This window comes from Dermochelys coriacea, chromosome 1 (assembly GCF_009764565.3).
Source record: "Dermochelys coriacea isolate rDerCor1 chromosome 1, rDerCor1.pri.v4, whole genome shotgun sequence".
Classification (NCBI taxonomy): domain Eukaryota; kingdom Metazoa; phylum Chordata; order Testudines; family Dermochelyidae; genus Dermochelys; species Dermochelys coriacea.
In genome coordinates, this window is record NC_050068.2 from 235,516,184 (window position 1) to 235,534,835 (window position 18,652).

Consider the following 18,652-nt stretch of genomic DNA (forward strand, 5'->3'; position numbering starts at 1 on the left):
TTTCCCTCAGCTTCACAGGGTATGATTGAGCAGCGTCGGCGTCAGCAGAGTGTTTTTCTCCTGAAACTGCAATCTGAGAGATTCCGTATCTTTTCTGAAATCGCCATAGCCAACCTGAACTCCCCTTAAAGTTGCTGAATTCGCCATTAAGTTCCTGGTCGAATTTTTCCACTTGCATGGCTATAAGCAGACCAGCGATCGGAATGCCTTTCTGCTGTTCTTGCACAAACCATGTGTACACTGCAGAATCAAGATCGGCACCATTCACTAAAAGGGCTCGTTTTCTTAGAAGGCCATGCTCTTCATCCAGGTTATGCATGCAAGTTCCGAGCTTGTCAGCATTCTTTAGCCATTCACAAAAGGTGGACTCATTAATGCCAGTATCGCAGCTAATCTTTGCCTGGGTTTTGCCATTTCTAAGACATTCAATAACGTCCAATTCTCCTGCACTGAGTAAGCCTTCCTTTTGCCCGACATTTTTGACATTTTTCTAAAGATAAATACATTTTTATTACATTACATTTGTATGGAGTTCTAGGCCTACAGCAATCATTTTAGGGACTTGACTAAATTATTTCGGCAATGCAACTACACAAATGCATGGCGATGATGGTAGACCAAAAAACTCGTACATACCTTGGAGAGTTCTGCCCAGGGGAAAATCTTATAGAAATATGACATTGATGCTTTATAGCCAGCTAACTCAGTAATGTACACAATCGTGGACTCAATATTTTATGGAAGAACAGTTACCCCAAGTCCGGACAGTTGCTGGGACAGCTCCTGCATCCACTCCATGTCTGTTCTTCCAACTTCCTCCTTTGTAAATCCCTCTAAGTCGAATTCCTTGTCAGACTGTGATACAGTATATGTGTCTTTCCTCCAATGATCTTGCATGAATGATAAGGTAATGAACACCAAGGTCACTTAAAACTCAAAAAAATTGTACTATACTTAAATTTGGGATCCATGGTCACGACTGCATTATATCCGAATTCACTTATATAGACGCACGTTCTAGAGGGGGTCCGGTGTATACTATAGAAACATTTCACTGTGATGTCCATGCTTATTTTGGACTGCCTAATTTAGAAGGAAAAAAATCCAGTATCTTATTCTGTATGGCAGATCAGAGATTTCTATAATAGGAACCCAGCAGTGTGACAAAAGGAGGTATGGTTAAATGGATACTCCAGATTCATAGAGTCTAAGGCCAGAAGGGACCTTTATGATCCTTGACACTGACCTCTGATATAACCCAAGCCATAGAACTTCCCCAAAGTAATTCCAATCTTTATTCAAAAATTGTCAGTAATGGAGAATCCACCATGAAACTTTCTAAATAGTTCCAATGGTTAATTACTCTCATTGTTAAAAATTATGCCCTAATTCCAGCCTGAATTTGTCTAGCTTCAACTTCCAGCCATTGCATCATGTTATACCTGTCTCTGTTAGATTGAAGAGCTCATCATTAAATATTGTCCCCGTGTAGGTACTTATAGACTATAATTAAGGCACCCGTTAACCTTCTCTTTTTTTAAGCTAAATAGATTGAGCTCCTTGAGTCTACCATATTTCTAATCCTTTAATCAGTCTCCTGTCTTTTCTCTGAACCCTCTCCAATTTGTCAACATCCTTCTTGAATTGTGGGCAGAACCGGAAATAATATTCCAGCAGTAGTTACACCAGTGCCAAATACAGAGGTAAAATAACCTCTTTATTCCTACTCAAAAATCCTCTGTTTATGTATCCCAAGATGGCATTAGCTCTTTTGGCCACATTGTTACACTGTTCAGCTCATGTTCAGCTGACTATCCACCACAACCCCCAGATCTCTTCAGAGTCTCTGCTTCCCAGGATAAAGTCTCCCATCCTGAAAGTATGATCTACATTCTTTGTTCCAACATTTACATTTAGCTGTATTAAAACACACACTGTTTGCTTGTACCCAGTTTACCAAGCGATCCAGATTGCTCTGTATTAAGTGACCTGTCCTCTTCATTATTTACCACTCCCCCCCCAGTTTTTGTGTCATCTGAAAACTTCATCAGCGATGATTTTATGTTTTCTTCCTGGTCACTGATAAAAATATAAAATATCGTAGGGCCAAAAAACGATCACTTCAGGACCCCACTGGAAACAGATACACTCAATGACAGTTCCCCATTTAAAGTTTTATTTTGAGACCCATCAGTTAGCTAGCTTTTAATCCATTTAATGTGTGCCATGTTAATTTTACATTGTCCTAGTTTTTTAATCAAATTGTCATACAGTGCCAAGTCAAATGCCTTACAGAAGTCTATTACATTAAAACTATTACTTTTATCAACCAAACTTGTAATCTCATCAAAAAAAAGTTCAAGTTAGTGTGACAGGATCTATTTTCCATAAACCCATGTTTACTTGTAGTAATTACATTACCCTCCTTTAACTCTAGTTAGTTATTGAATCCCATATCAGCCAGCTCATTATTTTCCCCAGGACTGATGTCTGACTGACAGGTCCATAATTACTCGGGTGGTCCCATTTACCCTTTTTTAAAAGCTAGCACAACATTAGCTTTCTTCTAATCTTCTGGAACTTCCCCAGTGCTCCAAGACTTATTGAAAATCAACATTAATGGTCCAATGAGCTCCTCAGCCAGCTCTTTAAAAACACAATTTGAATTTTGAACAACCACAATAAACGGCTTGCACACAGTCAACAGACAAAGGGCCAGATCCTCCCGCTTTTCTGCTCTAGCTTAACAGTGGAACTGGTTTATTGGGAAATCCTCAGGGTGGAATGGAGCCAGCCCTAAGTCATGCCCTCATAGTTCCTAGTATAGATGGTATGTTAGAGCATGGCTGGAGTACCTCTGAACTTGACTACAGTCTCAGCTCCCAGAACAGTCCTTTAGGGGGCTCGTTGCAATAAGGTGAAAGTAAGAAGAGCTCTGAGGTCACTCTAATTTACACCAGGGGCCGGATAGGCAGCCTCAAGACTAGGGGAATGTAAGGGTGGCACAGGGCCATCTTTGACGCTCACCTACATGGGTCCTGTGTCAAGCAGCGCTCAGACAAACCGGAAGATCAAGACCAAAGAGCTATTCAATACTTTCAAAAACATTCAAGGGAAATGTAAAGAGAACATCATAAGAGATCATTGATACATAAACAAAGGTGAAATCCACTGGCTAAATTTTTCACAGCAAATTATTTTCTCAGTTCTAATCTAAACTACCATATATCAAGTCTTTTTTCTTTTTAAAGGGTTGTCTATTTTACAGCCATTACATAACACTAACATCTAGTGATACTGACCTGAAACTGTTTTTACAAACAAAAGCAAATTTTTTAAAAAATATATTCATACAATAGGTTTCAGAGTAGCAGTCGTGTTAGTCTGTATTCGCAAAAAGAAAAGGAGTACTTGTGGCACCTTAGAGACTAACAAATTTATTAGAGCATAAGCTTTCGTGAGCTACAGCTCACTTCATCGGATGCATTTGGTGGAAAAAACAGAGGAGAGATTTATATACACACACACAGAGAACATGAAACAATGATAAACCCATTGTTTCATGTTCTCTGTGTGTGTGTATATAAATCTCTCCTCTGTTTTTTCCACCAAATGCATCCGATGAAGTGAGCTGTAGCTCACGAAAGCTTATGCTCTAATAAATTTGTTAGTCTCTAAGGTGCCACAAGTACTCCTTTTCTTTTTGATTCATACAATAGTTCATGTTTGGGATGAGATCATTAGGGGTTTTTAAAAAACTATTTCAAATTATTTGTTTAATAAAAAAGGTTCACAACTTTTAAACCTAATGTATCTGCTTTTAAGTATGTCAGAATCCTATTTATTTGGTTCCTTTCACATATTTAGTTTTGATTTGTACTTGAGTAACAAAGCAGGCTTTGAAGACAGCTACTAGATGGCCTATTAATTATTAGAATAGATCTTATTCAATCCAGTAGAAAACAGTGGTATATATTCTATGCAAGACAATATTTTCCATAGCTCTATATTGCTCAGAAATTTACTCCATACATACAAGTAATACCTTCACTGTATAGCTTGTACGAATGATATGTTGCCATTGAATTAGGAAGCATTGTGATATATTTGAATTGCATGTTTCTTTAAACGTTCATCTTTACAGGAAACTGTATGAATTCACTGATTTGAAAATGAACACAGTGGAGGTAAACATGCCTATCAATAGTTTGTAATAAACAATTAAGTATAAAACAAGATAAAGCTAATTTCTGCCAGAGGCTATAGGAAGACAGTTAATGAAGAGTGGGATTTTCAAAAGTGTTTGGTGTGGGCCTAATTCTGCTCCCACTGAAGTCAAAGATAAAACTCCTATAGGCATCTATGGCAATAGAAATTTGACAACTCAGTGCTTCTAAAAATCCCACTTTAAGATTTTTAAAAAGCAGTGTTTATAATGCTGTATGCATGAGCTAAAAGAGTCACTCCATGATCTTATTTATATAGGTCTGTCATCCCAATACTCTCAGCTTGTTAGTTCTACAAAAAGTGCTGGCTCTCACTTGTGGTGCCAGCTCTAAATCCTAGCTGGTAAGGTTTTGGAGCAGGGACCATGTCCAACTGTGTTGTCTGAGCTCTTTCAAACACAGCAGAGCCACATAGCCTTTGCCAAGCATTGTTCCAGTGCTTTGTGAAATTAGATGGGTATTAATCCTAAATCATTTCACACATAGCTGAAAGCTTAGCACTAGGAAAATCTTTATATACAATGCAAACTACTGTATTGCCTATATGAATTGTTTTGAATGCTTTTCTGGCCATCACCTTTACTTATCTACATTTCTATGGGCCTCATGTCAGGAAATTCTAACTTCTATCTTTAAGGAATTAAGATAGCACATTGGATCAATGTGGCTTTTCCGCATAGGGAAACCTCTGTTGCTGTGCAACCAATGCTGTCTTGAGGTCCATGAAATGAAGACAGTTTTTTCTGTATTAGATGCAAACCTCTTTGTTGTTTAATATGGTTGAGACACTGAAACTCAGTAATTTAATACAAACCTCAGGCTTCCCCAAATGGCTAGGCTGGCTGATCACTCTCATTACAGTGTGTATGGTAACACACATTGTTTCATGTTCTCTGTGTATATAAATCTCCTCGCTGTATTTTCCATGAATGCATCCGATGAAGTGAGCTGTAGCTCACAAAAGCTTATGCTCAAATAAATTTGTTAGTCTCTAAGGTGCCACAAGTCCTCCTTTTCTTTTTTGCAGATACAGACTAACAGAGCTACTACTCTGAAACCATCCTAAAGATGTTGCCAAGAAACAAGGGCCTTTGTTTTACACAGCCTTACATTCCTTCATTGAGCTGATGCATTCTGATGCATACTTAAGACAAACACATGATTGACTATAAAGCAGATTGCAATTTTGGGGGACATGGCCTTTGCTATTATTTGTAAGATATCTAGTTCAAATGGAGGAAAAAAAAACACGTCAACTTCCAGACTCTCTAGTAAGAGAAATCACATAGCAGCAGATGCCTTAATGTAGATTTTGACCTAAGCAATATTAGGTGGATACAATCTTATAGACATCATGCTAGAAGTGGATCTTGAGCAGGAATTTGAATGGTAATGGCTTTAGAGAGAATATCAGAGAGGGCATCCCAGGTGCAGCAAAATTTAACCATGACTTATTATGATTAATGGCATACTTTTATATTATACCGTATTACACTCCTAGTCCCACCAAACGTTAAACACAATTATGAACTTTAGAATGTGCATGAAGAAATGCTTCCAAGGTCTATACAAGGACAGCACTGAATATCTAGGCCACTGCAACTGGTGTACTCTTTTCATGACAGGCTCAATGTAACAAGTGAAATAAAATGAAATAACCAGGGATTATTCCCACTCCACCTGTGTATGAAAAAGATACCTTGTCTGGTGGATCTACCCCTTTCTGTATGAACAGGGACAGTGCTGCCCCATCTCCAGTAAGGACTCTCTGCAGGGTCCAGGGTCCGTATAGGGCATGGCGATAGTTTATGGGTGGGAACATGTGTTATCTCCCTTAAGTCTCATGGAGAATGCACTATAACATTGATACACCCTGGAAATGGGAGGGGTGGAGGGGAGGATGAAGTCAGCAGTAGGAAGATGTGATCTGGAACTGGGGAACAAGCAGCATAGCACAGACCAACAGGAAGGCAGCAGGAAGAGGTGTCTTACAATAAGAGCAAAGTAGGACAATTGAGAGACATACTGGCCTGATGCTGAGTCATGTCACTGTGGTTCACTTCAGCACTACTTATTCTTTTCTTTTTAACATTCTCTTACATGCAAATAACTAAAATTTGTAGGTATTTTACAGGAGGTAAATACGAAGCCCAGCTGGTTTTCTTTACCTCCATCCATTAATTGAGAACAACATTATTTAACTAATTTCTTAATAAATTCTAGAGATGCTATAGCTACTCTATGATTGGGTCCTGAGATGGGACACCTGCCCCACACTGGCCATGAGAAGGTTAAAACAAGTCTAGGGAGGCTGAGCAGCAGGCAGCCAAAGGAGTGGCTGCAGGGGAAACAGCCAGTTAGGGTGGCAGCTGCAGACAATTAAGGCGGTAGCTGGACCAGCTAATTAGGGCCTAGCTGGACCATATAAAAGGAAGCTGCCGACCAGAGCAGGTTAGTCTGCTGCAGGGAGCCCTAGGGAGAAGACTGGTTTCCTAGAGGGCTCCTGGTAGGCTGCCAGGACTTACAGGCGTGAGGCCCTCGGAAGAGGGCAAAGGAGCTGGAGGCAGAGGCAGGAGCAGAAGGAACAGAGGCTGTGGGGAAGTGGCTCAGGGAATAGAGATAGTGAGCTGGAAGGAGGAGGCAGCAGGATGCTGTTGTTTGCAGGGTCCCTGGGCTGGGACCCAGAGTAGTGGGCGGGCCTGGGTCCCGCACACTAGCCGCTGAAGGAGTGGCCTGGCTGTGGACTGCCAAGCCACTATGAGGAGTGGTTGGACTCTTGCTGGAGGAGTCCCCCGGAAGAGGGGGAAACCAGATGGTAACATGGTGGGAGGGCCGTGCCACAAAGCCGACGCCAGGAGAAAGGAGCAGTAACAGGTCTGCAGATGGAGGCGAGAATGGGAGAGCCACCATCACTCGAGGGCGCAACTGCTGGGGCTGAGCCAATTCCTGAAACACCCAGCAGGAGGCGCCAGTGTGGTGAGTGACATCTACCTCTACCCCACTTTCTGAACTGATGCACATTTTGTTGGAACAGGAAGTCAGGAAGTGAGCAATACTTATAAATATATATTTACGGAAAGTATTTTAAAATTAATTCCTGATTTACGTTATTTTCTTGTGATTGCCTGATATATTTCTTTTATATTTTCCAGAAGAAGGGTAAGTAAACCAGAAATCTCAACAATCCCTTGCAGCAGCTCTTGCATACACTTAAACTCTGATTTAATTAAGTGCTAAACCCAATGGTAAAACAGATTCATGTTCAGCATCTGTTTTTTTTAAATTTTACAGGGGAGCAGAACGTACAGTCTTCAGAAGCATTTTTTGCCCATTTCTGTCTACTAGTTGGCAATCCTAAAGGTTTCCATTTTTAAGGCACCAAGAAGTTGACTTAACATACCTATAACAAAATTCGTTTTTGAAGATGATTGCCCATATTGTTGCTCAATATATTTTGGTTTATATGTTACCATGCCAATTAAAGAATTGAACTGAATGATGCTTGCACACAAATATAGAAAGTAAACTGGATTTCCGAAGAGATTCTTCACTGATGGCAGGAAATCTGCAAACCAAAATGCTCTAGGTTAGTGAAAAGCAAACTGGAAAAATAATACTTAATATGAGTACTATATTGTAATTCACCTTCCCATCAAGGACCACAAAAGGCTTAATAAAGATTAATGAAGTCAGTTCCTCAGCGTTGCTGGGAGATGGGTATGATCCCTATTTTACAGATGGGGGGGGCGGGGGAAGTGAGTAGCAAACTAGGTAACTGTCAAACTTTCAAAAATGGCATTTTGTTTTGAATACCAAAAAAAGTGAGGCACTCAACTTTAGACAACTAAGGACCTGATTTTTCAGGTGTGCTGAGCACCCACACTTCCCACTGGCTTCAACTGACTTGACCCTATATGGGTCAAGTTGTCTTATTCAACTGTTGAGGCACCCAAAAATAGAGACCACTTTTGGAAATCTAAGGCCAATAAAAAACAAGTCTGTGGAATAGCTGGAACTAGAATCCAGATCTTGTGATTTCCCCCACCCGGTGCTTTAATTAGACTGTGCCCCATCCCTACTTTGATCAGCTGTGGTATATATTTTAGAGATGGATGAACCTTAAAGGGCAGAGAGGTTTGGATAAGTTTCAATTTGCTGTCTGTGGAAACTGCTTCTACAGACTGTCATTCTTTGACTCACATGCAAGAGCAGGGATCTGAGAAGGCAATATTTTCAGATAATTTCACAATATCTTGATTTTGAGTTCTCACTGATAAATTTAAATGTTAATTTAAACAGTAATAAGGCACCAGGACCAAAAGGTATTCACCCAAAAGTTCTGAAGGAACTCAAATATGAAATTACAGAATTACTAAGTGTGGTATGTAACCTATCATTTAAATCAGCTTCTGTACCCAGATAGGTACAGATTACGATAGGTAATATGACACCATTTTTTATAAAAGGCTCCTGAGGTGATCCCAACAATTACAGGCCAGTGAGCCTAACTTCAGTACCAGGCAAATTGGTTGAAACTATAGTAAAGAACAGAATTATCAGACACATAGATGAACACGATTTGTTGGAAAAGAGTCAACTTGGCTTTTGTAAAGGGAAATCATGCTTCACCAATCTATTAGAATTCGTTGAGGAGGTCAACAAGCATGATAATAAGGGTGATCCAGTGGATGTAGTGCACTTAGACTTTCAGAAAGCCTTTGACAAGATGCCTCACCAAAGGTTGTTAAGCTAAGTAAGCAGTCATGAGATAAGAAGGAAGGTTCTCTCACAGATCAGTAACTGATTAAAAGGCAGGAAACAATGGGTAGGAATAAATGGTCAGTTTTCAGAATGGAGAGAGGTAAATAGTGGTGTCCCCCAGAGGTCTGTACTGGAACTAGTGCTGTTCAACATAGTCATAAATGAGCTGGAAAAAAAGGGATAAACAGTGAAGAGGCAAAATTTGCACACAAGACAAAATTACGCAAGATAGCTAAGTCCAAAGCAGACGGCAAAGAATTAAAAAGGGATCTCACAAAACTGGGTGACTGGGCAACAAAATGGCAGAGAAAATTCAACCTTCATACATGCTAAGTAATGCACATTGGAAAATAATCCCATTTTGTATTGTATAAACCCAATACAAAATGATGGGATCTGAATTAGCTGTTACCACTCAAGAAAGATCTTGGAGTCATTGTGGATAGTTCTCTGAAAACATCTGTTCAATATGCAGCAGCAGTCACAAAAACTAACAGAATGTTAGGAACCATTAGGAAAAGAATAGATAGTAAGACAGAAAATATCATAATTCCTCTATATAAATCCATGGTATGCCCACACCTTGAATACTACATGCAGTTCTGGTCACCCCATCTCAAAAAAGATACATTAGAATTGGAAAAAGTACAGAGAAGGGCAACAAAAATGATTATGAATATGGAATAGCTTTTGTATGAGGAGAGATTAATAAAACTGGGACTTTTCAGCTTAGAAATGAGACAGCTAAGGGGGGATATGATAGAGGTTTATAAAATCATGATGGTTGTGAAGAAAGTGAATAAGGAACTGTTATTTATCCAGTCACATAACACAATAACTAGGGGCCACCCAATGAAATTAATAGGCAGCAGGTTTAAAGCACACAAAAGGAAATACTTCTTCAAATAACTTACAGTCAGCCTGTGGAACTCATTACTGGGGCCTAAACTATAACAGGGTTCCAAAAAGGCCAAAACTATACCAGCATTCAAAAAAGAACTAGATATTCTCATAGAAGATAGGTCCTTCAATGGCTATTAGCCAAGATGGTCAGGGATGCAACCCCATGCTGTCGGTGTCCCTTGCCTCTATTTGCCAGTAGCTGGGAGTGGACAACAGGGAATGGATCATTCGATGATTGCCTCTTCTGTTCATTCCCTCTGAAGCATCTGGCATTAGCCACTGTCAGAAGACAGGATACTGGGCTAGATGAACCATATGTTCTTTTGAGGCATGTTGGAAAACCACACAAGCAGCCTTTCTTGTGATATTTTTATATTTCCAGCAAAAGGTAGGCATGACAATAAAAGAGAACATTTACTAAACTCTTTCAGGCCTTCATTAATTTCTCCATCTCTCATCTTTTTCCCCTCCCTGTCACAAACAAAGGGATTTAATACAGGCTTTAGCCAAAGTTTATTATATCCTTGGCTTGTTCATAACCTTAATGTAAATGAGTGGAACTCATTCTAGCGCATGAGTGGTTGTTCTTTAATTAGTGAATGCATGCAACACAATGCTTCTATCATTAGGTAGCCAAAATGCTGTAACATCCCCAGGTTTATTTCACTTTGATCCAAAATCCCAGTTGTTGCTAGTGAATAACTGGGAATTCTCTAGCCAACTTGCTGACATAAATTCCCAGAAATTAGAGGGAAGGACATTACTTCAACTGAGATAGTGTGGTTTGGTCTTTAAAAATAAAATATTTTTATGTCCTGCTTCCATACAAGCAGATGCCATAACTTTGCCTTTTCCTGCATTTTGTTCAGCCTGGGCATGCTCATGTGAGTAGAAGCCAATTATTTTCCCATTCGTTTTTCTGAACATGGTGCTTGCACTCAACCTCAAGATTTTACAGCAGGGGTTTCCAAGATTTTACAACAGAGGTTTGCAAACTTTCTGTAATGTTGGCTATTTTTTGAGGGTGGGTGGGTTATAGGTCCCTTTTCTATTGGGTTTGTTTAAACATACAACTTTTACAGGGAAAGATCTACTCTTTTTGCAAATTCTCCCCCAACAGCCTCATGGATCACGTCAGGGTTACAAACCCAGCTGGAGAAACTGCCATAGGAGATGAGGGCTAGGAAGGAACTAGAGGGCCCCTTTTGTTCATATTGTTAATCCTATGGTGCCACTAAGCCAATATCAACTCTGAGGCCTTTAAACAGAGGTCAAGCCTGAAAGGTAAGGAGTAAAACTAAACAGTTATAAAACAAACTGTGTTTACTTGCCTTTCACCATTTCAAGTATCTTTACTTGCTGTTCATAAGATCTGTGATGCTCCCTGTTATCTTCGATAATGAACTTTGACTGCTCAGAGGAGGTACTGGAATCCTTTCTGCTTTCTGGTCTTGGCAGGTGCTTTGGTAAGAACCAGAATGGGATGGCAGCCAGAACACTTAACACACCTGCTATTAAATAACCAAGCCACCAAGCTCCTGCCCATCTGGCATCATTGTGAGTAATTGTTATACTGTCTGTGGTACAGGGAGGGAAAGAAGGACACATTTGCATATTTAGTGAAAGTTTAAGAGCAAAGCAAATTTTGGAGGGTACCTCTCCCAGTAGAGATTCTTATTTCTTCACCAAAGCCCCGGATCTCTTTTCCATAATCACCATCCCTACCCACATCCAATACTTTTCTGACAGCTGTGGAGTACACCCCACCCCCTTTAGATACTATCGACACTGTTCCTTAAGTGGTCGGAAAGGTTGCCATTGAGGCATATAACCATAATGCTGCCACATCTCCCATGTAGACTGGGAGTTTTCTTTCGAGTTCTCATATTTCTATATAATTTATGATTTTGGGTTAAATGTAATCAACATTTATATCACATAAAAATCCCGATTGTATTTTCTCCAGCACTGACACGAATAAATTATCTATCTACCGGTAGGATTTAAAAATATATAATCGTGCCACGTGTTTCTATCAGTGTTTCATATTCAAACTCTGATCCTGTTCATGACAGGTGCTAAGCAACTTCCGATTAAGTCAATAAGAGTCGAAGGGGCAAGTGTTCAGCAGTTCGCAAGATCAGTCCCACTGATAGAACATCATCTTATCATTAGAATGGATTTCAAAAATACAGCAACAAATAATAGTTATTTATGCATTGCTGTTTCACTCCTGTTCCAGTACAGTCAGGACAAGGAATTCAAAACATTCACTAAAAGAGTCTATAAAGGATGGTCAAAAAATTTCTATCCAAACTTTTTTGGATGGAAAACTGGGGTGGGGTGAAGGGAGAGGGAGTTTGAACAAACAAACAAAAAAATCATGGAAAGAATCAGTTTACCTTAAAAAAAAAAAAACTGATTAAAAAATAAATTGCCAGAAAACCAAAAACCTGAACCATTGTCAAAGAAAAAAGATTTTGAACAAAAATTTTCAGTTTTTCTGGTTTTTTTTTTTTTTTGCTAAAAATTCAAAAATTTCCTTTGGGGAGGGGGGAATAAACATTTTCCAACCAGCTCTAATTATATATTTTGGGGTCAGATTCTGACATCCTTATTCATGTTGAGAAGTACCATATACCTCATTCAGTCCCTTTCTTGTACTCTAGGCATTCTGTCTTTAAAAAAAAAAATCCAAAATCCCATTATTTTTGAAAATATGCATCAGAATAGATCACATTTTTTTTACTGACGGGTTTTCCTGAATTCAAGGGATTGTATTTTAACGTCTTTCATTTAACTTAAGCAATATTATGATGGGGAAAAATTCTTTTTATGCTGGAAATAATTTTTCAGTTTAAAATCTTCCAAAGCCAACTATCCTCAAGCCTTTAATTTAACTTGCCTTTTTAGAACACCCACATCATTTACTTTGAAGGATTTAGAACTTTTCAATGCAACACAGAGTAAACAATTTTTAAAAATGATTTTTCTGACTTACCCAAGTCTACAAAGCCAATGTCAACATATAGTTTGGCACAGAGGGATCCTAAAAGAAAACCAAATATCGGGCCTATAATTCCAACAGTCTGTACACACCCTGCAAAAAAACACAAGGAAACTCATTTTTCTGCCTTAAATGACTGTTTTTGTACTGTACACAAGAACAGAGCATGACAATGTATCATTGAAAAGTGATCAGCATCTTAACATGCAGGACCAAATTCTGCCTTCACACGCATTGGTGCAAATCGAAAATAATCTCATTCTTATTCCCAGACAATGGAATTACTCCAGACTAGCACCATTATATCAAAAAGCAAAAATTGGCTCATTGCATCAACATTTCACTTTTGTTTTTTTGCTGTCACTCAATTAACAGACCAAATTCAGCCTGGAATAAGTGAATTTATGGAAGTTCATGGTCCAAATTCAGAAGTGCCACCAACAGGGTTACAAATTATGTATAAAGTGGTCAGAAAATGTGTGCACATTAACCAAATTTTATTAGTGATGGACAAACCTTCAAAAGGTTCAGCACATCGCATTGGATTAAGTTCAGATTTTTTTTATTAGACTCTTATCCAACCCACACACATCTTTTGAGTTTTCAAAATTGATCTGGAAATCTTGAAGAACAAATTTTTGCATAAAATTTCTGGTAGATCTCACTTCTAACCAGACTAGAATTACTTAAAAGAAAAAAAAAAAGCCTCTAGTGGTAAAAACCCTCCAGATGGTATTTCAGTTTAACATACAGGTATGGTCACACATGAAACACAATAGGGAAAAAGTTCTCTTAAGTATTTCAACCCTCAACATATGAATGGTTCTGATTCAGTTTGGAGGGAAGATTCTTCCAAGTTCTGATTCTGTTCATAATAGTTTATCTGTCCATAATTTAAACTCCATGCTACATTTTAAGCACCAAATAAATCAATGCTATATACATTTCTATTCCCCTCCAGAGAACTGTGTGTGTAATCCATAATCCACATGAAGATGATTTAGTAAGATTAAGGTAGCAGCAGGAACCCAAGGCCAAATTATCTTCTCAATTAAGATAATGGGATTGCACTGGTGTAATCAAGAGTGGAATTTGGCCCCTAAAATGCACACAGATTTTAAATGAAACCTTGAACATTTTAAACCATGCAAGCAAAATAATCAGGACAAGTTAATTTAACGTCACTCATTCTGCTACTGAAAACAACTCAATTTACTTCTTGTGAAAAATAAGACATTAGGAAAAAGTAATTTGATTTATTCTTTTACCAATGTAGAAAGCAGCACTCTCTTCACTGGTATAATCATCGATATACGTAATTCCCAAAGGCTGGATAGGAGTCTCCCCTATCCCACGCAAAAGATTCCCAAGCAAAACATAGATCCACATGGACGATCCAACTTCTTTTTCACATCCTGGATACAGAAAGCAAGAGAGAGAGAAACAAGACATTGTTTGTGACATTTTGACATTGAATACACAGGACTCAGCTCTGTCCTCAGATGTACAGGTACCTTTCCTTTTGGCACCTGTGTAATTGGGAGGAAAAACTGAGCCCGTAGATTTATTGCAATGATAAAACAACACTCCCAAGGCCAGTCGGTGGAATGGAATTTTAAACCACTTCTGTGCTGTTTTATGCACCAGATACAATGTCTGTGTTGTAGCACACACCTAATGCATTTCATTCAAATGGCTAAAATTCTGTAGTATTGTGAGCAGAGGGGAAAGGGACTCTAATGGTGCTTTAGTTCTCTAAGTCATACAGGCAAACATCAGTAGAGCCCCTATTGGCTTTGGAATCTATATTTTCCTCAGTGCCACACAGGTAACAGGTTATTTTAATTCCTGGATGGTGCAAATACAATGACAAAGACCATTTTTTTTGCAAACAGAGGCCACTAACAGGGAGTTTTGAGGGGGCATGGAAAAGGGGTGAGGTACACTTTCCATTGTTTAAAACCTTTAAACTAAACTATAATCAAGACTTCTTGATTTAAACAAAAACGCTATCATTAACCTAGGTAGCTGTAGGAGAGAATGCAGGCAGAAGCCCAGAAGCAGAGTGGGGGCTATCCTGTTTATTGCACTCAGTGTAGCATATATGATTACCTGCCTTGTGGGTGGGTGGCGAATGTGTGCATTCGGTACAAGGAGCTCCTGGCCCTCAGGAGCTAAGGGAGGCAGAAAGGTATGTTCCGGGATACTGTAGTTTTGTCCCACCTCCGGTCATACAGCGCCTGTGCTGTTAAGGAGGATGAAAGGCCCAGAGAAGGAGAGCAGTCAATGGGAACAGAGGGAAACCTTCCCATAGTTGGGACCCTCCTTCCAGATGATGTTGGGGTATCCTCTCGCACTGAGGTTACCTCTCCAGGGGGAGGGAACTCCAGTCATTAGGAAAAGGTAGGTGTTAGTAATGGGAGATTGGATCATTAGAAACATAGATAGGTGGGTTTGTGATGACCGGGAGAACCGTATGGTGACTTGCCTGCCTGGTGAGAAGATTGCGGCTCTCGCGAGGCATCCAGATAGACTTATGTGTAGTTCTGGGGAGGAGCCGGTGGTCGAGGTACATGTAGGTACCAGTGACAAAGAGAAGGGTAGGAGATGCATCCTGGAGGCCAAATTTAGACTGCTAGGAAAGAGACTGAAATCCAGGACCTCTATGTTGGCATTCTCAGAAGTGCTTCCAGTTCCACGCTCAGGGCCAGATAGGCAGGCAGAGCTTCAGAGTCTCAATGAGTGGATGAGACGATAGTGTAGAGAGGAGGGGTTTAGATTTATTAGGAACTGGGGAAACTTTTGGGATGGGGGGGAGCCTACACAGGAAGGATGGGCTCCCCCTAAACCAAAGTGGATCCAGACTGCTGGCACTTAACATTAAAAAGGTTGCAGAGCAGATTTTAAACTAAGAGATGGGGGAAAGCCAATTGCTGCAGAGGAGTACGTGGATCGGACAGAGACTTCTCTTAGAGGAGAGTCTATTGATAGAAATTCTCTGGGTTTTAGTCAGGAGGAGAGGATGGAAGAGGATAAAATATGGGCCAGATCAGACAAGAAACAGTCACATAAAAAAGAATCTGACACATCAGAAAAGGGCAGACAAATAAAAACAGTGACAAGTTTTTAAAGTGCTTGTACACAAATGCTAGAAGTCTAAATAATAAATTGGATAAACTAGAGTGCCTTGTGTTAAAGGAGAATATTGATATAATAGGCATCACAGAAACCCAGTGGAGTGAGGACAATTAATGGGACACAATCATTCCAGGGTACAAAATATATCGGAAGGACAGGACAGGTCATGTGGCACCCGGGGGGGGGGGGGGAGTGGCACTATATGTGAAAGATAATGTAGAATCAAATGAAATAAAAATCTTAAATGAATCCACATGTTCCATAGAATCTCTATGGATAGTAATTCCATGCTATAAGAAGACTATAACAGTAGGGATCTATTATTGACCACCTGACCAGGACAGTGATAGTGACAAAGAAATGCTAAGGGAGATTAGAGGTTATCAAAATAAAAAACTTAATAATAGTGGGGGATTTCAGTTATCCCTATATTGACTGGGTACATCTCACTTCAGGACAAAATGTAGAGACAAAATTTCTAGATACTTTAAATGACCACTTCTTGGAGCAGCTGGTACAGGAACCTACAAGGGAAGAGGCAACTCTTGATTTAGTCCTGAGTGGAGCATAGGATCTGGTCCAAGATGTAACAGGACCGCTTGGAAATAGTGACCATAATATAACAACATTTAACATTCCTGTGGTGGGAAGAACTCTCAACAGCCCAACACTGTGGCATTTAATTTCAGAAAAGAGAACTATGCAAAAATGAGGAGGTTAGTTAAACAGAAATTAAAAGGTACAGTGACTAGAGTGAAATCCCTGCAAGCTGCATGGACACTTTTCAAAGACACCATAATAGAAGCTCAACTGAAATGTATACCCCAAATTAAAAAACACAGTAAAAAAACTAAAAAAGAGCCACCGTGGCTTAATAACCATGTAAAAGAATCAGTGAGAGATAAAAAGGCATCTTTTAAAAAGCAGAAGTCAAATCCTAGTGAGGTAAATAGAAAGGAGCATAAACATTGCCAAATTAAGTGTAAAAATGTAATAAGAAAAGCCAAAAAGGAGTTTGAAGAACAGCTAGCCAAAAACTCAAAAGTAATAAAATGTTTTTAAAGTACATCAGAAGCAGAAAGTCTGCTGAACAACCAGTGGGGCCCCTGGATGATCGATATACAAAAGGAGCACTTAAAGACAATAAAGTCATTGTAGAGAAACTAAACAAATACTTTGCTTCAGTCTTCACAGCTGAGGATGTTAGGGAGATTCCCAAACCTGAGCCATCTTTTATAGGTGACAAATCTGAGGAATTGTCACAGATTGAAGTGCCACTAGAAGAGGTTTTGGAATTAATTGATAAACTTAACAGTAACAAGTCACCGGGACCAGACGACATTCACCCAAGAGTTCGGAAAGAACTCAAATGTGAAAATACAGAACTATTAACTATGGTTTGTAACCTGTCCTTTAAATCAGCTTCTTTACCCAATGACTGGAAGATAGCTAATATTTAAAAAGGGCTCTAGAGGTTATCCCGGCAATTATAGACCGATAAGTCTAACGTCCATACCAGGCAAATTAGTTGAAACAATAATAAAGAATAAAATTGTCAGACACATAGAAGAACATAAATTGCTGGGCAAAAGTCATCATGGTTTCTGGAAAGGGAAATCATGTCTTCCTAATCTATTAGAGTTCTTTGAAGGGGTCAACAAACATGTGGACAAGAGGAATCCAGTGGACATAATGTATTTAGATTTCCAGAATGCCTTTGACAAGGTCTCTCACCAAAGGCTCTTATGTAAATTAAGTGGTCATGGGATGAGAGGGAAGATCCTTTCATGGATTGAGAACTGATTGAAAGACAGGGAACAAAGGGTAGGAATAAATGGTCAATTTTCAGAATGGAGAGGGGTAACTAGTGGTGTTCCCCAAGGGTCAGTCTTAGGACCAATCCTATTCAACTTATTCATAAATGATCTGGAGAAAGGGGTAAACAGTGAGATGGCAAAGTTTGCAGATGATACTAAACTGCTCAAGATAGTTAGGACTAAAGCAGACTGTGAAGAACTTCAAAAAGATCTCAAAAACCTAAGTGATTGGGCAACAAAATGCAAATGAAATTTAATGTGGATAAATGTAAAATAATGCACATTGGAAAAAATAACCCCAACTATACATTCAACATGATGGGGGCTAATTTAGCTACATCTAATCAGGAAAAAGATCTTGGAGTCATCGTGGATAGTTCTCTGAAGACGTCCATGCAGTGTGCAGCGGCAGTCAAAAAAGCAAACAGGATGTTAAGAATCATTAAAAAAGGGATAGAGAATAAGACTGAGAATATCTTATTGTCCTTATATAAATCCATGGTATGCCCACATCTTGAATACTGAGTATGGATGTGGTCTCCTCATCTCAAAAAAGATATAGTAGCATTGGAAAAGGTTCAGAGAAGGGCAACTAAAATGATTAGAGGTTTGGAATGAGTCCCATATGAGGAGAGATTAAAGAGGCTAGGACTTTTCATCTGGGAAAAGAGGAGACTAAGGGGGGGATATGATAGAGGTATATAAAATCATGAGTGGTGTGGTGAAAGTGAATAAGGAAAAGTTATTTACTTGTTCCCATAATATAAGAACTAGGGGCCACCAAATGAAATGAATGGGCA

The 18,652-nt window shown here is 39.3% G+C and overlaps 1 protein-coding gene across 1 annotated transcript in view; it reads right to left on the reverse strand.

Moving 5' to 3' along the window:
- LOC119858829 (solute carrier organic anion transporter family member 1C1-like) overlaps nucleotides 1-18,652 on the reverse strand; it is an 86,443-nt gene that overhangs the window by 52,764 nt on the left and 15,027 nt on the right. Inside the window, exons 6-9 of the mRNA XM_038410288.2 lie at nucleotides 14,166-14,312; nucleotides 12,892-12,990; nucleotides 11,222-11,467; nucleotides 7,627-7,791 (exon numbers count right to left, since the gene is read on the reverse strand). Of these exons, the coding sequence (XP_038266216.1) occupies nucleotides 7,627-7,791; nucleotides 11,222-11,467; nucleotides 12,892-12,990; nucleotides 14,166-14,312 (657 nt within the window). The remainder of the gene's footprint in view (nucleotides 1-7,626; nucleotides 7,792-11,221; nucleotides 11,468-12,891; nucleotides 12,991-14,165; nucleotides 14,313-18,652) is intronic.